The 27,456-nt window shown below is 44.0% G+C and overlaps 1 protein-coding gene across 1 annotated transcript in view; it reads left to right on the top strand.

Moving 5' to 3' along the window:
• Window positions 1-24,328, top strand: part of ALK (ALK receptor tyrosine kinase) — a 2,691,376-nt gene extending 2,667,048 nt beyond the window's left edge. Inside the window, exons 28-29 of the mRNA XM_085613005.1 lie at window positions 3,603-3,693; window positions 22,619-24,328. Coding sequence (XP_085469131.1) covers window positions 3,603-3,693; window positions 22,619-23,314 — 787 coding nt within the window. The 3' untranslated portion in view covers window positions 23,315-24,328. The remainder of the gene's footprint in view (window positions 1-3,602; window positions 3,694-22,618) is intronic.
• Window positions 24,329-27,456: the final 3,128 nt, after the last annotated feature.

Genomic DNA, 27,456 nt, shown 5'->3' with positions numbered 1-27,456 from the left:
CCAGAGTGGAGTGTGATATGAAAAGAAGATACTAGAACGAATATAAATACTGCAGTCTCAATATTGAGCATGTGTGTTTGCAAGGGTGTGGCCCTAATATTTAATCAATTAAGCATTCTAGGCCACTGTCAAGGACTATAATGGTTGTTAAAATTTATGATCTAGAATTTAAGGCTCAAGCCACAAAGATAGGCCTATAATGGGGAAGAGGGCATTTAACAACCAGTATAGCCAACTGCTGTCACCGCAGGGCTGCAGGGGCTTTTGTTATGCCACGGCAGCCCTAGGCAGAAAGGTATAATGCTATTAATACATTCCATCCACTGAATATTCAAAATGTAAAAGGGAGAAACAGAAAGACCAGCATTGGAATGTTAAAGCAGACGGTCTGTACCAGCCATTATTGGCCCTGAACCACTCCATTTTTATAAATAGAGAGCTCAATATTCCAGTCTTCTAATACAATATTCACTAGTCCGTTGACAGCAGTCACACATCCAGAAATGTCAGGTCTCACTCACTCGATGTGTACCTCGCCTTTGGGAAACAGCCCCGCTCTTGGCGGTTTCATTGCTCCATTGACTTTAGTTCAAGCTTGCAACTAAAGACTTCTTCTTTGGAACATTGGTGTCAAAGAAAGGGTCAAATCGACAAGGAGCTGAAGGGGGAAATACGATCGGGTCGCCACCCACTCAAATCAATGCTACAACAAAAGTGACCCAATCTATTAATACGGAAGCTCATTAAACGCTTTGTGAAAAGGACTGAGAGGTATAGACTTTCCTTCTTCTAACCAACTCTCCACCACATAGGTATGTAAGAGAGGTCCCTAATTCACAAGACTCCGTACATACGTAAAAACCACAAGAACCTTGTCCAAATGCAACAGTCACTGTGTTCGGGAAACCAAATTTATAAACATACCCTGTGAAATCACAGATGTAGAAAAGCCACCACGTGGATATCAGTGAAAAAATGTGTGCAAAACAAGGTAGTACCTCACGTGCGCAACACCACAGCGGGCTTATACTGGTTGAAATGTCACCAGTTATGCCACGTTTACCATCATAGGTAACTACCTTGACCAACAAAACTGAAAACATGTACCAGAAAAAAATTAATTAATCAAAAAGATGAACATATGTGAAAACCTCACACACTTCAGTCCCAAATTAAAATTGAGATAGATCCATAGCAACCATATTTTTATTCTTAGCTCATGGATCAATTCAAAAATAAAAACGTGCTGTATCTTAACAGACCAAATGACGTTGGGCCGACATGTTTCATTGCCTTTCTCTCATGGCAATTTCTTCAGGGCACCAGAACTTCGTCCACCTTATCTGCACACTTGTTGCGAACTATCAGTGACTGCATAGACAAAAGAACAGGTTCCTGCCATTATACACTGTAAGCCAGAACGGAACATACCAACACTCAATTCATTCTATCTTTACTTGAATATGCATAAAACATCATTATCCGATGTTAGCCTAGGTCTCTCGTACCAGCTCAACACCGCGTCACACAGGCACTGCTATTTTTTCAGTGGTCCTGTCTCTCAGAACATTTATACTGTCATAGTTCTGTAAGGGAAACAATCAGAATCAAAATTTGCCCAAAATGCGCTTTCTCTAAAACGACTTCAACTATCTATAGAACAGTGATCATTTCCACCACTCAACATCCCTTCCTGATTAATGAATTTTTTTCTGGAGAGTTGGTTAGAAGAAGGAAAGTCTATACCTCTCAGTCCTTTTCACAAAGCGTTTAATGAGTTTCCGTATTAATAGATTGGGTCACTTTTGTTGTAGCATCGTCAAAGAAAGGGTGCCAGAGGGCCTAATGCAAGGAAGGAGAATGTACCCCCTAGCTTGTGTATGTGTGTATGGGTGGTAAAAGCCAGCCATAACTGGGTGCAATGAGTCTCTTGCAACTGTGGCCCCAGTTCCACTGCACTGGCTGCACTATCATTTTTCATTATGCCCCTTGATATCAGAGCAAGAACTCTTTGACCAAAGAGAAAGTAGATTCAGCTGGGCCAGGAACCTGTTTTCACTCATTCAGAGAAGTAGGAGCTCATTCAGTATGTCGTTCAGGAGAACAACCATTTTAATTTTGTGCACAAAAATATACATTATTGGAACGAAAATGCAAATGAATATTTAAAACACTAAATTTAACAGCAATTGCAAATGAGAAAGAAAAAAAACAGAGGCACAGTTGAAATGTCAAAAATGAAACACGACTGGTCCTAAAAAGCAGTTCTATGATGGATGAGTGCCCTTGAGTGCAGTACCCATTGATAATACCATGTGCCTCCTGCCCATGTACCCCCATAGAAAGGGGAAGGCGCAGCTTCCTCTGAAGAGCGATCCCTGTCCTTCCTCCCAAGAGTGAAATGCCGTTTCGTACCTTGAAATAAGTCTTAGGAGTAACATGAGCAATAGGTCAGAAATTCCTACATAGCATATATCCAAATGTCATATTTTCATGTGTGAAATTTCTTCAGTTAATTTTTTGATATTTTGTTTTTCTGCATATGTGATAAAGCTCTCCTTCCTTTCTTCCATTTAATGATTGAGGTGGGGCTGATATAGCACCTTTTACAGCCCAGAAAATTGATAAGCAACAAAAAAAAGAAGATTCTGATCATTATTCTAAATGCTCCATTACTTAGGGACGTAATACTGCTCTTAGTAAATGTTAATAACTATAGATGCCTTATTCACCAGGCACAGTATTACCTCCCCATTCTTAGTTCTGCACCTTAGAATAGAGTGTAGGGCTGTAAAAGTGCATGTTTTCCCGCATTCTTAACTGTCAATTTTGCAATGCGCAATATTTTTCCCTCTCAAAATCTGTCAGTATTTATCTGGCGAAATGTATGCTGGGAAAAAGTGCAATGTATGTAATCCTGTTCCCCTTTTGTGCCAGAATTGGGATCCCGGGCCCATTTTTAATGAAAGCCGTTGCTGATTGTGTCAAAGAAGAAATACCATCCACGTCTGAGCTACCTTTTCCCACCTGAAGATAAAATCATTTAGTTGCACAGAAAAATTGCATGGAAAACAAAAGTCAAAGTCCATTTCTTGCCTCACCTGTTAACTGCGAAGAAGCAGAGGGTCAAGAACTTTATCCTGCAAATACAGCCTTCTGTAGACTAAAAATCCTAGAAGCAGAGACTTGTTACGTCTCTTTGATTCTTCCAGGTCTTCAGTGCTGTTATGAACCCCGGGAAACCAGGACAATCTCCCATCCCTTTCATAACAGAACTCATCTGTACAGTAGCAGATGTGGCCACAGAACTGTTTGCTAGTGATCTTCTGTGGCCTACAGTCAGTGCCACTGTTGCACCTGTGTCATGCTTCTTCCTCCCCAGGGTCTGTAGACATTGCAGTTGTGACCAACAGTCCAAGACCAGTAAACTAAAGGAGCTCCCCAATATTGTCTCTGAGAATTTTATATGAGAGCAATGCACTGGAAATTTTGGGTGTTTGCGGCAAAGGGTTTTCTCTTATGCCACAACCCAAATGAGCGCAAACGTTTTATATGGATGCAGAAATTCCAGTTTTTCATTTCTTTATTCCTCTTGGTTTTAGATACAGGATTATGACCCAATGTTGGCAACATCAACCCGAAGACAGACCACACTTTGCCATCATCCTGGAGAGAATTGACTACTGCACCCAGGTACGATGTCCAATATGACATGTTTATTAACTCGCCAACCCATGTTAAAGCTAATCCGCCCCAGGGCCATCAGCATTGGCCCACAAGGGTGGGAATCATGCCATATTTTCAAGATAACCACACCCTATGTAAATCAGTTTCTGGTATATTCATTGCTTGCATTTTCTTATGAGGGAGGCGTCCTGAAAAGTTTACATTGATCCAGACATCAGGGACAGTGCTGGGCAACCCTGATCCCCGAAGTGGTACCAAAAGTGCAAAGGCAAGCGAGCATTGTCTTGCATAAAAGTGGTACTCAAGGGACACCATCCAGTACTAACATTTATGTGTAGACTGCAGCCCATGGGTAAATTACATAATATATATCATTTTGTTGAAACCACACAATTTTCCTTTTCCCTTTTGTTTGCACATGCTTTCGTTTGGGCACTAGGATTTCATGCAAAGCCAGGTCAAAATGCATTAGTAGATATGGCTTTGCGTGGAATCCTAAGAGGTGTTTGCACTGTTCATACCCTAGTACCCCCTTTTAGCATATATGAATAGAGGATCAGCTCTTGTCAACTTTTCAGTACAAAAAACATTGGGCCTCATTTACAAACTTTTGATGCACGGCAGCACATCAGGCCTTCCTGTTGCACTGCTGTGCGTCAAAAGAAAAGGGCGGGAATGTGCCATATTTACAAATACAGCGCATACCTGTTCTTCTCCCCTGTGCCGCACGCGCAAACAGCAGCTGTGTGCGAACGCAGACACTCTTGTGTCATGTTGCAAGGATGCCTGTGTTGCCTTCCTGCACGAAAACAATCATTGATGGCATTTCCCTCTTTCGCAGCATGCTTAGAAAGAGGAACAATTAGGAGAAATAAAAGTATTTCTCCTCGTTGCGTCACTCCTATGCCTTCACTGGGCAGGCGTAGGATTCTGACGCATTCCCAGGTTTATCATTCCTCGTAAATCTGGGAATGCTTTAGATTTCATGGGTGTTGCGTGGGACCACCCACAGCAACACCCATTGAACGCCCCTTTCACGCAGCGTTCTGCGTGAAAGGGGTACCTATGTACAAGGCCATGAAAAGCCACGTTAAGTGGCTTTGCGTGGCCTTATAAATATGCTGCTGCTCATTGCGCCACCAGTTCGTCAAAAAAGTGACACTCCGGTTGAGCAAAAGTGCCGTTAGGGGCCTCGTAAATTAGGCCCATTGTTTGCAAAAGTTGTACATCAATGAGGCACGAGCTCCTGTGCAACAGTATAGTAAATCTGAGCCTTGATATCTGAATGTTTAATGTTGCTATATTTGGAATTTTCTAATAGGACAAAGAACATAAGTTGCACTTTGACATTTATTGTTTGGTAATATGGGGGAAAATTATCTGATGGCAGTAAAATTACGGAGATGGCCAGAGCAGTGTGTCATTCTAGTCACTGTATGTGCAGGGGGGCTGCCTCCTGTCACCAACCTGGCAGCTTCTCTTATCCTTATAGAGCTTACAAATTCTAAAATTAAAATACTCTATTAAACACAGATGTTGCAATCGAAACTTTGAGGTCCATGAACACACAATGTATTTTGCTTCAAGTGAAGATTCCTATCTCCAATAATTAAATGTAATTGCTCTCTAGGCTCCTTAAACGATATTTACAAATAGGTGGCTTCATTTATTTGATGTCACCCGGACCCCTCTTTATGCATTAACTTCTATACCTCAGATCTCTCCCATAAAGCTGCCAGGTGCAGCCGTTTTATGCTCTTTAATTGGCTTCAGTTAAGGAACAAAAAGTCCTTGTTGTAGTGCTGGTTCTCCAGCATTAGTGTATGAGGGCTGGATCAATGCCTGCTTTTCAGGATATCTGTTCCCTATGTAAGTGATTCCCATATGGATTTAGTGCATGGACACATTTTCCATGTGGATATCCTGAAGATGTGGAATGGATGCAGACTCAGAGACCAAAATCTGGCACTTGAGCATAAATGTCAGAGTTAGACCCCTGTATATTTCTCCTATTGGTTGCACAGATCACAGAAACCATATTTAATATCTATGTGGTACATGTCATGGCATGATGCCAACATTTCTATGAAAAAAACAGAAAAGTCATATTCTCGGAAAAATAACCAAGATAACCATAACCTCAAATGTTGGGGCATGGATGGCCCAAACAAGACAAGACAAGTATGTGACAGACTGGAGTACGCCTCTTACCTAAAATAAAAAAAACAAGGGTGGCAAACATGATAAAAAAAATCTGTGACAATGTTTTCATGATTATGGTGTAGAAGGGTGAGTAAAAGTAAAAGTGAGTGATCTGACTTTACTTGAAGGTTACAGGCAATCATGTCTTGCCCATAACCTCTACATCTCAAACCTACCATGAGTGTCAATTTACTGGATATTGAGCTGTGCCTTGGTGGACCTGGTAATTGTCGATACAGGAATGGGGAGAAGGAAGAAAAGAATAATGTATGTGTGTGATTCACAAAGTGCCATAGTAGCAGACAGAAAGTATTCTAAGGTCCTGATTACAAGCCCAAGAACTATTTATCGCACCCGATAAATAATGATACCACTGGGTAATTTATTTATCAAGCGCGATAAATAGCACCTATCACAAGTTTGTGGGGAATAATGCCCCAAAATCTACATGATACTGTAATCACTGTATGCTTTCCCCCCTTTTGGCAGGTTGGACCAGCTGCAATTTAAAGTACATTGAGGTATTTAACACATCTAATAATCATCAGATGTTTTAAATACTTTCCAACTCATAATTCCGACCCGTGCGCAAACAGGGGCTTACTCACAGGCATGAGTACTCCGACTCACTCATAATTAGGTGTTTGCCTGTTTAGACTAAAGGCTAGTAGGCAAATATAAAGATTCTGCAGAGAGTTCCTAAGGCATGCACCAAAGGATGATTGGTCACAAACATATATACAAATTGTATGAAAATTCAGGCTGGGGGAGGACTGTGATGAAGATCACCAGGTGCAGTTGAACTGGCACAGATGCCATCTCTTTAGGTAGGACGGGTCAGAGTCATTGATTTCTTTTACTGATGAGGCAGCTGAGTTTAAATTAAGATGTCTCACAATATATTAATGACTCTCAGGGCCCACATCCAACAAGAAGAACCAGAAACAACAAGGGAAAGGAGATGATAAGAGCAATACAGAAAGCCCAAATTCTTCATCGCAGGGATCCAGAGCAGGGGAAGTGAAAGTAGAAGAAATCGCTATAGTCTCCAGCTCAAATCAATGGCTTGATTGCCCGGGGACTGCAGAAGCAAACCCTGTCATCGGTCTTTCCCCCAGAGAGAAGCACCTGTCAGTGCTACATGAAATTACATCATGGGTGACAGAGAGTGAGAACAGAAGAAGCAATCCCCACTCCAAACATCCTCCCATGAGGCTGCAGTATGCAAGCAGACTCCTCCTTTTCCTGCCGTGAGTTGTCTTCCCCAAAGCCATATTACCTCTTTAATCCTAAATTCTAGCCCCCCATAAGACATATTGAAAACAGGTGAATAAAGTAATTGGAATAATTAAGTCAGAGAAGATACAAGCTGAGGAGAAGTTTAATGATACAACACAAGTGCATCTCCTGTCTTGCCACACAACTTTCTGACAGTAGTTTTCTGACATTCTAAATGAGCTCCCCCTGAAGATCTTGAAGGCTAAACTACAGGTAAGCGGGACCAAAAAACTGAGGGTAGAGGCGATTTGAAGCCGCACTCAACAAATGAATAATGTGTCTGGGTATCAAATAGTGCACAAAACCAAGGAGCACTCCCCTCTATGCTCCCCAAAATAGGAACCAGTCCTACAACAACATTCAGTACAAAAAGTTTCAGCACTATACAATATAATATGAATATGTCACATCACAAATTCAGAAACAGGTGGCACACAAAGAGACGTCCAAATCTAAGATGTGTATTTCTTGACGAAGTTTCTCTTTATTTTTCATAAAAGGATTTTTCTTTAATGTCCCATTAACACATGATTATAGCCAACGCGTTTAGTCTCCTCAACGAGGCTTCTTCAAGGCTTCACAGTATGGCAAAAAAATTGTATTCATTAGATGGTTGTATGATTTCAACAGTTTTTTGAGCAAAGATAACGCTGACTACATATGCCGTTGGTTATTATGCCACTGTCAAATCTTTGACATTTACAGAAGCTTTATGAATATTGGATATTTAAACTGTTGAAATCATATGACCATCTAATGAATACAATTTTTTACAATTACAATTTCTTCTCATCACATAAAGTTTCGTGAGATCAGGAGGAATACTCTTTAGGTAACAATAGGCCTAATATGCCCCTTGGAGTAGAGGGTACTTCCAATGGGATTAATGGAGTCTTCCTAGTGTTTTTAGATGTGGCACTTAAATTACGTGCATGACAGACTTTGAGTATATTTGCCAACAATGAATCCATATTGGGGAATCAATATTATGATCTTACTTTGCTTTTTGGAGCTATATCAACAATGTGTTCCCTAATATCTGCAGGGGATACAATTTTACCAGAACCTCAAGATGAACTTCCCTTCTAAGGAAAACTCTTCCCTTACATTCCAGTATGGTTGAGGGTCTGCTGGAAGTTTAGTTCATTTTTGTGCCACCCTTTAATAATCTTTTCTCTAACTGCCTTCAAGGTTTCATCTTTAGACATGCACCTTTCCCATTCTGTCTCCAAAATGGCTGAAATGGATACTGTTAATATGGGAGTTGGTGGACTATGGTGTCAGATGTGTTATTTTTGGGTAAGCTGGAAAGGAAGTCTGCTGCAAAATTCCTTGCCCTTGGGACATATTCTCTGTTGAAATTCAATCCTTAAAGACCCAAAGCCCATTTGGCTATTCTGGGTGTGTTTTGTTTCTATGTCCCTCTTAGAAAAGACTGACACAAGTGGCTTATGGTCCGTTCTCAAAACAAAAGGTAAACCCCACAAGTAAACTTTGAAATGATCATCTGCCCAAAAACATGCTAGAGCCTCTTCTTCTATTTTGGAATAGTTGATTTCAGAATCTTTGATGATTCTTGAGACAAAGGCAATTATTGTTGCTTTACCCTCTATTACTTCAGATAAAGTAGCTCCTAAACCGTTATTGCTGGCATCGATAGTGAGAATGCCTTTGAGCTTAACATTGAAATTCCCTATATTGGAGGAATTTGCAATGACATCTTTTATTATAGTGACTATGTTTGTATGTTCAGCTTCTCATTCAAAAGATGTTCCTTTTTTGCCTAATGGTCTGATGGGTTGAACTCATAGGAATGTTGACCTATATTCAGACAACCCTAGGAATTAGGGCCTTTCTTGGCAGATTCAACCAAATCTATTATAGTTTTAATACCCTTATTGGAAGTGGTGTACCCTAGATATTACACAGAGGCAGGCTAATCCTATTTTACACTTACTCTTTTTGATAATAAATCCTGCATCCCTTAATTTAGATAATATTTGTCTCAAATTGCAGTTATGTTCTTCTTCATTGGAATCATAAATCAAAATGTCATCTTGTAATGCAGTACTTTATTTCTCCCCTTCAAAATGTGTTTCATAATCCCTGGAAAAGCTTCAGTTGCTCAGGGCAGCCCAAACGGAATTCTGACAAATTTGTACATTCCAAAAGGGTTGTGGAGGCTGTTAAGAACTGTCATTCCTGATGACGTGCTACCTGATGGAACGCTGAGGACAAGTCCAAAACAGTAAAGCATTTGACATTATGTATGACTCCCAACATTCTCATGTATTCTGAGGAGGGGATGTCAATCCACCCATATGTTGGAAGTCAAACCTCTCCGATCCACACAATGACATATATTTTTTGCCCCATTTTTCGATGTGGTTACAACAGGGGCCAACCATTCTGAATACTCAACTGCTTCAATGACCCCTTTGTTCCACTAATTTATCTAATTCTTCTCTTAACGTTTCTCTCATTAATGGGGGCATGGTATCTAGTTTTGTGGACCACTGGCACAGCATTGGACTTTAATTTGATTTTATGCCCTCAAATAATGGGCAATCCTAAATTATCAGTGAATACTTCTGGAAATTCTTCACAAATGTTCGCCCCTACCAATGATCTGTCAGCCAACAAAACTGGTTCTTCATTATTGGGATGTAACATAATCCCTAAATATTTCTGGTGTTTCCAATCCAACGGATTGCAGCCTTGCTTGATGGCATATATTCTTCCCACTGTATGCCTATTGTTAAAGAAAATATGCATTATGTCTCATATCTTCTACGGCAATGGATCTATATCGTATCCTCCAGGGTGAATGTCAGGGTTTTCTAGGGTGTATTCTTTACCTGGGAAATTGGTGTGGAACGTTTGGCTGTCAATTAAAGTATATGGCGAGCACTTTTCAACATACTCTTTTACCTTTATCCTATCTAATAGGATGTCACAGGTTGAATATGACACTTTATCACCATCCTCTTGATGATTAATCAGGAAAACCTGTTTAATTTTGTCCTCTTGTTCCTACTCTTCTGTATTTATGACATGGATATTTTTCTCAGGTATCTTGCAAACTTTGGCAAAATGCCCTCTTTTACTGCACTTCCTACATAAAAACCCATTTGACATTTGGAATTAATATCCAAATGATTGTGATTCCAGCATTCAAAGCATTTAAGTCTCTCATTCTTGGCTTTTGGTTTAACTACATGTTCTTCATTGATTTTACAAACCTTTTTCCTATTGGCGAGAACATTTATTTCCCCATTGTCTTTGTGAATCTCTTTGGACAGTTTAATCTCTGACACAGAAGGCAGTATGATCATTGTCCTTAGCTATATTTATAGCTTCTGCGATCAGGTATTTGCTTTAATAACTTTTCTTGCACCTTGTGATCATTAGTGCACCGGACCAATTGATCACTTTTTAAGGAGTCTATGAGAGAACCCAAATCACAAGTTGTAGATAACCCCTGTAGAACAGCAGTATATGTGGTCACTTCTTCATTTCCCTTGTAATCTATTAATGAATTTATGGCTTTCAAGCACAGCATTAAATCTTTTTGTGAAGTGACTTTCTGACTTCTTCATTGTGGCTTGAAACACATATTCCTCTGTATCTTTCGCCTCACTGGCTCCATTGGCATCATGTTCAGATATATCCTCATAGACTTTTCTTCCCCGCAATACTAAATTATGTAATGAAATATGATGCTTGATTATTCATGAACATTTCTCATCCCCATAGCAATCATATACAAATTAAATATCTTTATCCAACCTGTCCCGTGGTATATCAGGTTTTTCCTCTTCATACTAGCTGCAGCCATACTGGATGATTAAAACACAGAAACTGAGTCATAGTTCTAATCTGACAACAAGTGTTAATCGGGAACAGGTAACTGCACACCTGGCAACAATAGAGTGTTAAACAGGAACATATATTTGCACACCAATGAACAATATTTAAAAATGAAGCAGCTGAAGTACCATAATATCTAAGGATTAACTGTAAACACCACCAAAACTATAGCAATTGTCCATTTTTGTCTCCATGAGGAAACACTTTGCTGCTATTCCTTTAAGTAATTCTGTGAGGCGGGGTCTGTCACTGGTACCAGAGAAGGGAAGATGCAAATCGCCCCTGTCCCTTTAAGCAGATCCTGAGAGGCAGAGTTTCCTTAAATGAAAGGAAGACATGCAAAAAATGAATGATTACAGTAAGTAACCAAGTGTTTTGTCAAATTATATTTCCCATACAGTCAAAACTCTCCCTAAAGCCTGCAGGCTTGGACAATGCTCTGCTGAACACCGCTATCTCACTTGTCGTAGAACCAGAGCTCGCTTTGGTAGGGCCCCGCCAGGCTTGTTAAACTCCTTAGCTGACTCACACTCACTGCTCGCTCCAGAGGCTGGATGCCATTAGCCCTGCCAGTGCTCACTGCCGATGCAGCTTGACCTGTTTGATCACTGCTATTTTTATCTGTGCACCAGTGCTGATGCGGGACCTCAGCAGGTTCCAGCGCCGCTAATTCTTGGAGAGCTCCACTGCTGATATGGGCTCATACTAGATGCTAGATCCCTGTTGTTTTAGACAGCGCACTCCTACAGATGCATGTATCTTGGCAGGCACAGTCAGACTAAGAGCCCACCGCAATTCACACCCGACGACAATTGGCTACAAAGAATAAGCACCCACTGCAGGCAGAGTACTTCTCCTGGCGATATTATATTTTTTATTACATTAACTGTAGGGCCAACTATTTCAACTCAAATGGGGTTCCTAGCTCTTTGCGGTGCACTTCGCTTATCACACTCTTTACCTATATGCCTTCTTACGCCTGTACAAATGCCCAAAGGCTAGTTACTGTCAGAGCAGTTCTAATGGACATACTTTAAATCTGCTGAACATAACTCCAGACAGGTGCATGCTCTGCTGTCTAGGCAGGGCTACACCCTTAGTGTGTGCCGAAGTTCACAGGTCAGCAGCAGCCCGATTCATCAATCCCTCGCTGCACCAAGAACACAAAAGTTGACCTACCACACATGTGGGACACACGTTTTAAACCAGGCATCCAAGTCGTGTCCACTCTTAAGCTTCTACATCAGCGGTCAGCTCATTAAACATGACAGATTTAATCTTCACAGTGGCGAAGACCTACTGCTGTCCCCGGCACAACAGCCCATCCTCGTCGCCAATTGGAACAATTTAGTTCTAAAAGATACAAGCTGAGGAGAAGTTCAATAGTACAACACGAGCTTGTCTCCTGTCTTTTGACAGGAATTTTCAGACATTCTAACTGAGCTCCACCTGAAGATTCCAAAAGCTAAACCACAGGTAATAGGGAAACAAAGGCAGGGGGACAATATTAATAGGAGTAAAATTACAACAGGAATTCGCAACATTTTTACGGTTCAGTCGATAAGAGGAATTTGCTTGTAACATCTGTGGCATGACTCGTTTTTTTCCTTGAACATGGTGATTTTATCTTGCAAATATTATAGGAGCGTGGGGGGGGGAATGTTGCTGATGTTCAATATTCAGGACACCTATTAGCAATGCTGCCCAGAAGTCTACATGTGAAATATTATCAATAATTCATTGTTTTATTATTTCTATGTTACTCTGTATTTCATGATAAAATTCAATAAAAACACACAAAAAAAAAGAAGTCTACATGTTATTTCTAACACACCTTTATATTAACCCTGGGCGTAGTGGGACTACGCGGAGCATCACGAAGTGGGGACAAATCTACGCACACTCCGCGTAGCCCCACTACGCGCCACCCGCCTCACCCCCGCCCGCTTTTAAATTGCAGTAAGAATGATCCTGAACGTAATTTAAATAACTTAACTGAGCTGCGCCGTCCCTGGGCTCCCTCTTCCTTCTCTCGCCGACTTCTTCCTCACAAATGTGCATGCGCGGGCGGCCGCACATGCGCATTTGTGAGGAAGAAGTCGGCGAGACAAGGAAGAGGGAGCCCCGGGACGCCGCAGCTCAGGTAAGTTATTTAAATTACTTTAAGCTTGTTTTTTTTAAAGTTTAGGATCATTCTTACTGCATTTTAAAGGCGGGCGGGAGGGAGGCAGGTGGCAGGCAGCTCGCTCCGCCATGGGTGTGCGTAGCCTGCCTGCCCGACGCCTACTTTTTTTTTTTTTTTTAAGTTTGCAAAACCTTTATTGAAATATTGCATGGTACATCAGAGTATTCATCACATCATAACATAGACTGTGGCAATACACAGATCTGCTCTCCTTCATCATACCCCAACATCGATGAATTAACCGTCTCTCCCTCCCTCCCTTATATATTGGTGATACAGCCACAGGAATCGCAGCAAAAAGTCCAATCAGGTACAGTACATGTTATTATCCTTTATCGCTGTCCACCATCAATCCCCAATCTGCCACTAATAAAGCAACAGCGGAATCTCCATCCACCCCGGCATTTGAAATCTCCACTCCCCGCACTGCAGGACATTCTCTTATGTCAGAATCCAGACTTTAGCCCCACGCTACACCCTGTACGGCGAGCGCATCCGGGCACTAAGGTGGACTCCGTCTCGGGCATCTATCTGCGCTGCTCAGACACAGGCCTCAATCCCCAGCTCGCCTCCCGCCTTCAATGTTGTGTCTACATTCCCTTCCTCATTCCTCTCCTCTTGTGCCAACAGATATGTGGTTAAAGGACCCCATATGTCCCGTGGACGCGATCTTATGGGAAGAAGGTCTGCATACCCATGTAGTTGCTCCTGCCATGTTACCATTGAAGTAACCCATTCTTTAAACTTGGGGGCCCGCCCCCTGCCCCATCTGCTCGCCACCTGTCTCCTAGATAGTAACAGTCCCATTGCTAAGAATTTCTTATATTTAGTATTAACAGTTTGAATCAGTCCTAAAAGAGCAAGCATGGGGCATGGCTGCATCTGAGCCCCTATCATACTTGAAAGACCTGCGAAAGTCAACGCCCAAAACTCTGCCACCGCAGGGCAGCTCCAAGCCAAATGTTCAAAGCCTGCTCCTGACATCCCACAGTGTACACACCTATCATTATCTCGAAGCCCAAATCTATGTAATTTAGCTGGGGTGTAGTATAACCGGTGTAAAAACTTGAAGTGTATAAGGCGCAACCTGTTGTTTCCAGTAATAGCCATCGTCTGCCTGCAGCTAAATTCCCACTGTTCATCCGTCAATGGAGCAGCCAAGTCTGCATCCCACACTCCCCGAGCCCGACTGGGAGCGGACGGTACCGCATCTTGCGTGTGTTTATACAATAGCGATATTGCATGGCGGGGGGGTGACGTCTGCAGAAAAGCATGCAGAGGAGCAAATATGGCCGGTTCCGGGGGGAAGTCTGGGGTCACCGCTTTAGTGTTTTGACGGAGTCTGACGTACAGAAACGTTTCCAGCACGGTCGGTACATGTTCACCAAAAAACTGTTCCCTTGTGCGAAACTGCCCTGCCAGATATAAGTCTCCCCAAGTGAAATACCGCAGGTCGTCAAGCATCCTTCGACAAACCCCTTCCTCCGTCACTCGGAGCACAGGGTTCCGTGCCAACCCCAATTTGGGCGAATACATCACAGGGGATCCCAATTTGCGGGCTATCCGCTGCCAGGCCCGTATAGTACAATCCACAGTAGATGGATCCCGCGTCTGTTCCCTCCCTGCAGTGAAGAGGTAGCCAGACGGGGGTGTCGGGCCATATAGCCATCTTCGACCGCCAAATTAGGCATAAAAGGCGGCGGGTGGAACCAATAAGTGGCAAAGTGTGCTTGTGCACAATAATAATATAATTCAAAATCAGGGACCCCAAATCCCCCCTGGTGATATGGTAACATAAGCGTGGCCATGTTTAGACGCGCCTGCTTCCCGCCCCATATAAGCCGCGTGAGCTGTGATTTCAGTGTACTAAAGAAGAATCTCCCTGGGTGGTATGGGATATTAACTAACAAATATAGTAGTTTCGGTAGCACTACCATCTTAATCAACGATATCCGTCCTGCCATAGACAGGGGGAGTCTCAGCCATTTGGTAACGTCGTCAGTGATCTTATCTATAGCTGTCCCATAATTTAGTCTCATTAATGCCTCCTTATCTCTGGAAATATGGACACCGAAATATTTCAGATCCTCCGATTCCCACATTAGGGGATAATCCATAGGGTATGGGATAGTTTTATCAGTTAAGGGGAAGACCGCTGATTTTGACCAATTGATTTGCACCCTCGATATAACGCCAAATTTGGTTATCTCACGCAGTAAAGGGTTTAGGTTGTCCTGGGGTCGGTTTACATACAGCGTCATGTTGTCTGCATATAAAGAAATGAGCAGTTGTCTAGAAGGATATATCAGTGCTTTGTCATTATGGTGTTGTCGAAGCGTCGCCGCCAAGGGCTCAACGGCAAGGGCAAAGAAAATGGGAGATAATGGGCACCCCTGACGCGTGCCTCTAGAGATATCAAAGGGCGCAGACTTAGCCCCATTTAAAAGGACTGACGCCACCGGCCTGATAGAGCAGCCTAATCCAGTTTAAGAAGGTGTACGGCTTTCCCATGCGCTCCAATACACCTAGCAAGTAGTCCCATTCCAGGGAATCGAACGCCTTAGTGGCGTCGAGGAAAACAGCCACCGCCGAACTATTAGGATCTATATCCTGCAGCACCGCGGCTAGCGTCCGCAAGTTGTGCGATGTTGCTCGGCTTGGGACAGATCCCGCCTGATCGGGGAGAACCATCCGCTGCATCAGCAAGCCCAGCTTAGTCGCCAACACTTTAGCCAGTATTTTAGTATCGCAATTTAGTAGCGACAAGGGGCGGTAGGATTTCCCCGGTTTCAACAAGGAAGTTATTAAGGCCTCGCGCATAGTCCCAGGCAAACTACCCTCCTCCAGTGCCGTGTAGAATACGTCCTTCAGAATGGGAGCAAGTATGTGAGCATAGGTTTTATAAAATTCTATAGGCAGCCCATCGGACCCCGGCGCCTTGCCAGACTTCATCTGCATGATTGCCTCTGTGATTTACTCGAGTTCCAACTCCAGGTTCAAGAACTTCTGCTGATTTTCCCCCAGCCAGGCCAGAGCAGTGTCCTCCAGATACTCATGCAGTTGAAGTGGGGCACCCCGCTGAGAAGTGTACAGCGCCCTATAAAACTCACGGAAGGTGGCCAACTGGTCCGGGAGATTTCGATGTATCTGACACTGCCCATCTTGTATCTCTGTAATGTAGTTGGAGAACCGGGGGAGACGTACCGCTGCGGCTAGAGCCCTCCCCGGCCTATCCTCCTCCCCGTAACGCCTGGCCACGTGCGATTTTCCCCTAAATTTAAGCTCCCTATCCACCAATACACCAAATTCCGTCAATTTGGTACGAATGGTAGCCCTGATCTCACCCCCCCGCATCCCCACTAGCTTCTTGTTCCAGCGCTTTCAACTCATTCTCCAGTCTGGAGAGGTCTCTGCGCAGTTCCTTAAGGATGCCCCCACCTTTGGACAAGCACCATCCCCTAACCGTCACTTTGAAAGCCTCCCATACTACGGTCACACTGGAGACCGATTTGATATTGCGCTCAAAAAAATCTCGAATATCTTGTTCTCGCTATGTTTTAAACACAGTGTCCTGCAAGTGTAAAGGGTTAAGGCTCCAGCTATTATATGGGGAGTGCTGCAAAGGAACCTGTAGCCTCACCAACACTGGAGAATGATTGGAATACGTCCGTGCCAAGTGAGTCGCATCCCGCAGCCAATGCGCCATCCCAACCGACAGGAACAGATAATCTAGTCTAGCCCAAGAGGAGTGGACCGCCGAAAAATGTATACCCTCCCGCTGCCCAGGGTGCGTGTGCCTCCAGGAGTCCAGTAACCGACCATCCCCTACGATATCAGTCACTATCTTGTGCATAAGTGTGAAATGCGTTGGGTTGACTCGGGACCTATCTAGGCGTGACTGCAGTGTTGTGTTAAAGTCCCCGCCCCAGATGACATATGTGGTCCCTATCTCCTGAATTCTATTCCATAACCTAATCAGAGTTTGGGGATCATCAATATTGGGGCCGTAGTAGTTAGCGAACATCACCTCATGAGAGTAGAACGTCCCCCAAATTAGGCAAAATCTGCCACCGCTATCCATCTCCGTGCCACCAGGGACAAAGGGCACCCCTCGTTTGAATAGGATAGCCACTCCACGGGAGTAGCTGGAGTAACACGCAAAGCAGCGGTGTGCAGCCCACCGCGAGGCAAATAAAGGTGTGCCACCGGGGCCAAGATGGGTCTCCTGCAAAATAGCTATTTCGATATGATGCCGATCTAAGTACCCAAGCACCTGCCTTTTCTTCCTGGGGTTATTCAAGCCTTGCACATTCCATGTTGCAATCTTCAATCTATTAAAATCTCGTGTGGTGTCTGCCATGGTGTACTCTATAAGAACCTGTATCTATCGCTGCATCCAGAAGGGCTTCGCTAAAGGTAAACAAGCAGCTAGTACCCAAACACCCCCCACCAACTCCCACACCGGCAACCCCAACATGCCGTGTACAGAATCCCTCCCCACCCCAACACATGTCAATTTCCCACATTGACCGTCCCACAACTTCAAGTATTCGGGGGATGCCCACATAGGGAACGCATGGGGCCCACGACCGCCCTCCTCCCACCTTACTTTCACCCACCCACCGCTCCACTGTTAAGTGGGCAGCTGTCGTGGGGCGGCAGGGAGGTGCCGAGCAGGACTTCATACTGGAGACCGAAAAACAAGGAAAAGTTAATACATCACCAACTATAGGCCCATCAGTCACAGCTTATTGAGAGGAGGCCCTAGTCCGGGTCCGACAGCAGGGAGTTCGATCCAGAACGTCTTTGCGCCTCCGGGCCACTGGATGTCACCCGTCGGTTATGCTTAAGGTACTCCTCCACCTGTTGCGGGTTCTGGAAAAAATGCTGCGTGCCTTTATGTGTTATCCGTAATCGTGCCGGGTATATCATAGCGTAAGAAATATCCTGCGCCTGGAGCTTCTTTTTGACTGCGGAGAATTTATGCCTGGCGTCTTGAACTAATTGGGTAAAGTCGGGGTAGAACGCCAGCACGGCATTCTCGTAGGGAACTTGCTTTTTCTCCCGGGCTAGGCGGAGGACCGCATCTCTGTCCCGATAATTCAAAAAGCGGGCTATCACCGGCCGTGGCGGCGACCCCGGAGGAGGGCGAGCCCCCAACGATCTGTGCGCTCTTTCCACTGTAAGGTGCGCCGAAAAGGATTCTCTGCCAAATAATTCCACCACCAACCGTTCAATGAAATCTTCCAAGCGGCCCACATTTGTGGATTCCGCGAGGCCAAGAATCCGGACGTTGTTTCTTCGGGAGCGGGCCTCCAAATCCTCATTTTTGTCCGCAATTATCTTCAAGAGTTTGTCCATTTGCGACATGTGCCCCCGGCTGGACGCAGCCCCGTCCTCAAGGTTCGAGACTCTGGTCTCAGCTTCCTTTATCCACTCCTCATGTTGGTCCAGCTTATGCACCACAGCCTCCATGCACTTGTTCATTGTATCAATCTTGGTGCCAATGGATGCAAGACTGTGTTTCATACCCAGCAGAAGGGCCTTCCAGTCCTCCTCCGGTGCCTCCGAGGCGCCCATCTCAGCATGCTCCTGCGAAGCTGACCTAAACGCCTTGCGCGCTTCAAAGGGCAGCTTGGTCTGTTTTGTGTCCGTGCGCCCCATCTTACAAGTCTCCAATCCAGGTAGCCACACAAATGAGGCGCCCAGAGGGGCGATCCAACACAACAATCGCTTCAAATCTCGGTATGTGAATGACCACCTCCACACAAAGCTACTGTTCTCCTCCCACGCGCGGTGAGCGGCAATAGGTAAATCACGAAATGCCGGTAGCTCCAAGCAATGTATCACACCGCCACCTGCATCACCTGCACCAATGCCCCCAGGACGCAGCTGTTCAGCAGGGAACGACCGGAGGCCACAGGAGATCTACCGCTCGCGCACTCTCTCCACCCTCGTCCGCTCTGCGCAATCACCCACCTTCTGCCAAGTTAAGGATCGGGGTGCAGAGGCTCCACAAAATGGCCGTCCGGTTGCACTATCGGCCCTCCTGCGTGTGATATCTCCTCACTGCGCGGAATTTCACAGCCGGGCGCACTTCTGGTACGTCGTCACCAGCCCCACCGCGATCTCAGGAATTGCAGATCAGGCCACTGGAGCAGCGTTTCCAACCCCCGTTCTCCAGGCAGCAGGTAGTTAAAATGGCCGCCACTATCTTCGCCCCCGAAGACACTTCAGTGTCGTTGCCGCCCGTGCTCCACGGAGGGCAGGCACACAGCGCAGATCTACCAGGCTTCAGCGGGGGGGCTCGCTCGACTCCTCCGCCCAGGTACGCCCCCAGCCGCTGCGATGTCTCCCGGCGCAGCTCTAGGCGGCCGCCTTCAGCAACGCGCCGCCAGGTTCTCCGCGCCTCGATCCGCAGCGTCGCCCGCGCCGGCAAGCCCCGGGCGGAAGCACCAGCACACCCCTCGCAACCACTACCGGACCTCCGTAGGGCAGCCAGCCGCGTCGCGCCGCCAATCCTTCAAGTTCTCAATGCGCCGGGGCAGTGACTCCCTCACCGCGGCCCCGGACCCGCCGACTCCAGGCGTCCACCTCCTGGCTCCGATCTGTGGCGTGGCGGGCCGTCTGTCTCTGCCAGAATGCCGCCCACCCAGCAGGCAAACTCGGCACCACTGGGCTCAGCAACGTTTCCGCCAGCCGGTGGTGCCTCCGTATGTCAGTTTCTCCATCTCAGGATGGGGATAAAGTATATTACCCTGCTCGGCCAGGCAGGAGCCTCACAGGCGTGTGGCCATGTTGCATGAAAGCCATGCTCAGACTTTTTTGCCAAACAGAGAAGTTTTGTTATCCGTGACAATTCTTTATAAATTCCAGGCAATTTCCCACCTAACTGTTATTGTGCTAGCCAACAAAGTTCCATGTAATCAGCCAAAGGTTCAGATATGTTCTTTGCTTGTTAAAGTTGCCCTTCCCAGTTTTTTGATAATAACATTTTAATGTAATCCAAATAATCCATTGATAGTAGGGTTGTGAAAAGTTGCGGTCACAACTTGGTGCAGTCTTTAACTTTTCCAAGTCTTTATCTGACAAATATTTTACTGAAAAAAATAAAAGCTGAATGTAAGAGTCACTGTCCTGCAACGGACATTCCCTCACTGCCAGAAGTTCAAAGGTGAGACTTCCAGCTGTCAAGAGTCCCAAATTGGGACTTCCAGGAGCTAGGAAAGGAGATGAAGCTGTTGAGTAGTGCCTATTTTGTTACTCTGCTGCCACTCAAGTGATATTGGGAAAAGCACATATTCTTGCATTGTCATGTCCCTCTGTCAGTAACTCTGCTGAGAGATGGACTTGTAGGACTAACAGGGAAAGCTAGCACTCTGCAGAGACAATGAAGGTGGGGAGGAGGGGGTTAGCAGATATGAGGGAGTACGTGAAACATGGAAGGAGAAGGAAAGGACAGGAGCTAAAGACCTGAGCAGGTTGGAGGGCACTAGGTCCTGAAGATTAGGCTGGAACTGCTTAATGCCTGCTTTACAAAAAAATAGGCAGACAATGCATATACAGTACAATAGCCAATGAAAAGGGCAATAGCATCAACAGTAGGAAAGTAAAAAGTAGATGAATGATAGACTAACACCATAATGTGTAGTTTGTATGTTCCTTGGAAACTTATCTGTCTATAGCAGTAATGAGATCACAGTAATCCAAAGAACAGTTATTCTTATGGAAGAAGAGCTCAAAGTGAGTCTTTATTCATGAGACACCAATCCTGAGAACTCACTAGCACCCTCAAAATATTCAAGAAATGATAACTATGGTTCAAACCACAAACACAAGAGTGGGCAAAGGGAATAGAGAAAAAGGAACAGAATATATAGAAAACAGAGTTCAGAAAAGTCAGGACTGGAGTCTAAGAACTAGGGAAATGGGACAGCAATAATAATAGAGAATGAGGTCTCAGGAAAGGCACAACTGGAGTCTAAGAAACGTAGAATGGGGAAAGCATGATTGAATATAGAAATACAGGATGGCCAACCTAGCTAACTTACTGGGAAAATAAGCCTGACACGGGAACTTGGAAATGCAGATATGAGGACCAAGGACTGGTAATATGCAAACAGAACTAGGATCTCAGGAATACTAGGCAAGGTTTCCATAATACAAACAAGAAAAGGACTAGAAGAATGTAGACAGAACAAGGAACTCTGGAACACAGGAAAAAGCTAGCTACAAAATCAGAGAACATGAACAGGCATGGAGGAACTATACCAACAAAGAACAGAAAAGTAGGAAAGCTGCTGGGAGATCAAGTAACAATGCGGGTGCAAAGCACTCAGAAACTAGGAGCAGGCCTTCAAGCAGAGCATCAGGTCAGACTGGGTTCACAGAGTCTCAGTAGGAAGATGTTTTGAGAAGATATAGCTGACAGGTTAGTAAAGAGGCACAGGTATAGGGAGAGAGCCAGGCTTGAGATAATCAGAGACTTGGAGAGGGAAAGACTAGAGACACAAAATGAAAAACTGGGAATCCACGAACAGAGTACAAATTGGAGATGAGACAGAGGAATGTAGAAAGCATGTAGGCCTAGATCAGTGAATTCACAGGATCCAAGGTCCCTGAAAACAAATAGTGCTCCACATCAAAGACATGATTTAGCTAAAGACTGAGCAATAAATGGACTACATAGACCATAATATATTCACATGGGAGCTGGTAAACTAGGGCCAGAGTACAAGCTGGAGCAAGACAAGAAGTGTGTCATAGAGTGTCTGACTGTAGAACATCACTGTGCCCTTGTAAGTGCTACCTACCTAGAACATTTTGTGTTATGTTGTATCTTATTTCACATCCTTGAAAGATTTAAAGTAATAGAAAGGTAGATAAGAAGTGAAAGGAAGAAAGAGGAAATGAGGAAACTAGGGAGAGGGGTAAATGGCATTTACCAACAAGGAGAGAGAAAGAGATCTGCTGGACCAGGCCTGACTAGTGAATTAGAATTATGAGGAGGAGTACATTTTAGACATGGTTATATGAAATTCTAGGATTTTGGGAAAAAGATAACATTCATGTTCTCTTGTGTAGACAGGATAATTGCTTTTTTACTCATTTCGGAAAAAAGTACTTGTTTTGCACTTGGTTTTAAACTTAATTCCCAAACCATTGTGAAAACCCATCTTTCAAATATATTCTCAAACTATGAGTGATTTAAAACCCAGTGAAGGCCAAGCTGACTGGCTATGCTCTTAGTGATACTTCAAACCCTCCCTTGGCAAGGACGTGATAAACTGCCTTAGCTTATAGGAGTGAATGTATCTGCTGATTTAAAGTGATCTAAAATAGTTAAAGATGCATATAAAACTTTTGTACCTTATTAAACCTTATTACCTCTTATAGGATCCAGACGTCATCAATACTACTTTGCCTGTTGAATATGGCCCAGCCATAGAGGATGAAGAGAAGGCTCCCATGCGGCCAGAAGACCCAGAAGGGATTCCACCACTTTTAGTCTCGCCTGATCAAGAGGTTACAGATGCAGAACAGACTCTGCCTTCACCCCATTCTTTGCCGCCCCCTGACTGTAACGGGAACTCTTCTGTGAAATTACAAGCCTGTGATGCCCTGACCCAAGCAAGCAGTGGACCGGATATTGAACAGGGCCATATAAACATGGCATACTCTCAGTCTATCCCACCCTATGAGATTCACAAAAATAGGGCATCCGGAAACAAACCCACCAACCTCTGGAATCCCACATATGGGTCATGGTTTACTGAGAAAGCAACAGCGAAAAAAAAATCTCTTGAAAAACACCTGCCAGAGAAGAAGGCATCAAGCAATGAGGGACTCTGTACTGTTGTTCCTGAAGCTGTGATGCCCAAGCTGCCTCCCACCTCCCTACTGTTAGAACCAACTTCACTAACTTCAAATGTACCGGAGGTGCCTCTGTTTAGGCTCCGCCATTTTCCATGTGGAAATGTCAACTATGGCTATCAACAGCAAGGTCTACCCCTTGAGGCCTCCTCTGCATCTTGCTCTACCAATGGTGAAGACTCTAGCCTTAGAAACAAAAGCGACACGGCTCAGCAGTAATGCTGAGATCATCTCAAACTGCTTGAAAAGACGTTCAGACTTTGGGCTTTTGCAAATAACCATTTTCTTTATCACAAACAAGAGACCTATCAAAATGTACCTTCTCAGTTAATGTGCCAAACTACTGCAAAACACCTTTCAGGTTGTAATTCTTATGGTTGCAAGCAACAGTGACACAGCTCAGCAGGAATGCAGAGATTATCTCAAGTGCTTGACAAGATGTTCAGAACTTGGGGGTTTTGCAGATAATATCCATTTTCCATATCACAAACGAGAGAGCTATCAATTGTTACCATCTCAGTTATTTTGCCAAACTGCTGTGAAAACCCCTTTAAAGTTGTATTTTATACGGTTGCAAGCTTCAGGGACCCCCAGCAAAGTGTATACTGGAAGCCTGAGTTTTTAGTGCATACGATCCCCCTGAGAACGGCCACTGCGTGCAATTGCCCTGTGCTTGTTTTTCTAATCCAAACTCAGTTTGAGTAGAAGCCAGAACTGATGCTTCTTGTTGGTTTGAATCTAGGCGATTTATTTGATAATGTGTGGAACTGACTACTGGGAGCAAACTGATAAAGTGCTTTATATTTATTGAACGTGTAAGGAGCGATCAGGAGTCAGGAGCTAGAATGACGGGTGCTGGACTTGTACGTCTCCAGGTACCATATCATTAATATTTAATCCAAAGATTTTTGCTTGTAAGAATGTCATGTATGGAAACACTGTCCTTACCTTTCCTTCACCTATGAGGTGCCTCTGGAGCAGACAATACGAAGTACATGTGATACAGCTTTATCACAGATCATCAATACATATTCCCTTTAGGAGACAAGATGGAAATAAAAGAAAATTTGGTCCAATTGTGGCTTTCAATTCTGGCCCAGTCGAAACATCTTTGCATGCTTATGAGTGTGTTCCATGAAACCTGCAACATTCATCCATGTAACCTACTTATATACATGTATGTATACAGTATATAAATATGTATACTAATATATGTAAATATGTTATGGAAGCGCTTGCCGTCAAAACTATTGTAATAATTTCAATAAAGGTTCAATTCAGAATCATCCTTTTTTTCACCAATAAATTTAAAGGTGTGTCTACAATTTAGGACTGCATGCTTAAGAGAATAGGGTCATGTTAAAAAAGTTGAACAACTTGGTACACAGTTATTGACTTATATAGAAGCATAAAGGGAATGTTTTCTAAATGTTCTGACAGATATTCTGTATTGTTTTGTCTCCCTGAATTGAAAATATACGTATCCATTTATATCCAAGCTTGCTTTGTCCTAGTATCCTGTGGAGTGACAATTAGTTTTTCAGTTTCTTGAAATATGTGTTCACAATTGTTTACAGATTTCAGAAGCGGAGATGCATTTTTATGCAGATGATGTTATAGAGATTTAGATGTTTTACATGAAGTCAAGGAGCGTCAGTGTAAAGCAGATCAGTGTTAGTAGACAAAACATGGAATGAGGACACTTCATAGAGAGCAGTACCTCCATTTTTGCATGGATGAGGGTTAGCAAAATAAGTGTTTCTGCTGTTCCCAGACATTGGAGAGTGATACACCTAAATGAGGCCATATGCACTTAATTGTTTATCATTTTCCTTCTATATATTAAGTGGAAGAATTTGTTAACATAAATAACATCTTAAGTCCAAATAATTGAGGACAAGTTTTTAAGAAGTGGATGTAAACTGTTTTTCTGTCAGGATTTTATGGGTTAAAAAGCAAGTGGTTACTAGTTTCTGATGTGGCTCTGGAGATCAGACTCAATGGAAGACCCGAATGTGGTGGCTGAGATGTTGGATCAAGGCAAAGAGTGTGGTTTGGCGCCCGGGTTGCGAGAGAGCCCTTTATGGGTTATGGTATTTAATTAAATTGTGTCTGTCTGCAACTCCCAGCGCTTTGAATTGATAGTCTTGTCCTATTTCATGCAGTTTGTTCACCGACCTTCGTCCTGCACCTTTTTAGTTTTCTTCCTCCTCAGGTGTCTTCAGGTTACTGCACCGATGCCTTCACTCCTGATTCACTTGTAGCTCCTGTCCACTATTTTTCTCCCATCCTCTGGGTCTAGCAGCTTTAGGCGTCTCTTCTTGTGTCCGCTCTGGTAGCCTCAGGGTTCTCCATGCCTTGCTTTACGGAAGCTGGTGAGCATTGATAGAAAAGGGGAAGACTAGGTTTATGTGTCTCATTACTGAAGCATATTTAACTGATATCCTTGCATCCACTAACAGAAAGAGATGATTACTTGCAGACACCTTGTAATACTGTCATGCTATTGCTGAGAGCCCGTGCAACCCAGACCACTGCGCATGTGCTGAATGAAGACAATAATTCAAGCATACTTATTTTCTATGCAGCCTTTCCAAAACAGCATTAGCACAAAAATACTTCCATACAATTACAAAGTAGGGACTCCATATTATGTATGTTATCTTGTCCTTAGGTCAATGCCCAAGGTTAAAGGTCACCTATATTTAAGAGGTTATACTCCCAAAGAGGGTCAGCAATTGTAACACCTCATTTGTGGTAATTGATGTGTGATGAAAACACCTTAACCTTTTTTATGTTATCTAGCTGTTGTATCCTATGTTATGTGCCTGGCTTGCCATCATCTCTGCCTTTCTTCTCGTGAGTGTGGTAAAAATGGAATGTGAATGTAGAGTGTGGAGGATGGAATGCGAGATGAGTGAGTGGCGGTTGAAGATGGGAGATGGCAGGCGATGCGGGGAATTGTACTGGGCTTTCAATGTACCTGTACGGTGCTTGATAGTATTACTGCGTGAATATTGTCGATGAGGTGGAAGCTGATTGAAGCCCCGGCCATGGTCATACATACGGCGTAGACTAACTACACTCAAAGGGCAGTATTTCTGCATTTAAGTTTCCGAGTTTCAATGCACCAGTTTGATGTTTGATAGTATTCATTACCACATGAATATTGGCGACTTAGTGGAAGCTGATTGATGGTCATACATATGGCGTAGACTCACTACGCTCAAAGGACAAAGGTTCTGCCTTTAATTTTCAAGGTTTCAACATAACTGTTCGGTGTTTGATAGTATTCATTACCACATTAGCCCTTATATCCTTGATCATGTGAAGCAATGGAGAAGGAAATGTCTTATAACTGCTCATCAGTATTCCTCAATGGTACAGGACAACTGCATGCATTCAGAGATAGTTTGTAAAAGCACAATAACTTTATTTTCAATGTTTCATGACCAAAAAGGTGTACACACTTAAAAATAACTCCTTTATCCTTCAGCCAGAACCAAAAACACGCTTAATCCAATTTTGAAGTAGTCATACTAAAATAAAAAGGTCAATTGTCCAGAGTCCCCAATTTTACGTTTAACACAGGCAATTGAGATGCAGATTTATGCATTGGGATCAAACCTTCATACTACAATCCACGGCCAGTGATGTCAGTTTTTTACATGTCTGCTGTTGATGAATACATTATTTCTATCACAAAAGATACAGCCTGTGAAGTCAGTTTTTGACACGCCTGCTGTTGATAAATCCAACTGAAAGAGACCGTAGTTACAGATTCCTTACCTTAGGATTACCCCTAGGCATCAGACGGGATCAGTGGAAATTTTTTCATAGCGGTACCCCTGCACGTTCGTAGGTGGCGTCGGTCAACTCCGGCATCGGGTCACCGGGATGACATCACAGTGTCTACTTAAACACCACCCCTGCGCGCTGACGTCAGTTTTTTCTATTTCTGCGCCAGCCAGCATTTACTCAACTTTTTCGACTTTTGTCAACATCTTTTTTGAGTCTTCGACTCCTGGTGCACAAAGGATGTCCCATCGTCAGACCAGCTTCAAGCCTTGTGACTCCTGTCACAAGCTGATGATAGTCACCGATCCCCACCTCGTGTGCCTTTGGTGTCAGGAGCGCATCCACAACCCAAAGTCGTGCTCCGACTGCCGGTACATGAACCCAAAGTCTTTGCGGGAACAGTCCCAAAAGCTTTTGGAGGCCCGGCAGTCTGCTGCGTGTCGTTCGAGGTCCCGGTTGAGAGGAAGGTCACGGGACTGATTGCGGAGTCACCACCACTCGTCCTCGAAGTCTTCGCACTCCTCGGGTAAGTCGAAGCACAAGAAAAAGGCGAAGAAGCATTG

The sequence above is a fragment of the Triturus cristatus genome, chromosome 6 (genome assembly GCF_964204655.1).
Source record: "Triturus cristatus chromosome 6, aTriCri1.1, whole genome shotgun sequence".
Classification (NCBI taxonomy): Eukaryota; Metazoa; Chordata; class Amphibia; order Caudata; family Salamandridae; genus Triturus; species Triturus cristatus.
Note: the sequence above shows the minus strand (reverse complement) of the source record. Positions and strands in the feature narration are given on the sequence as shown.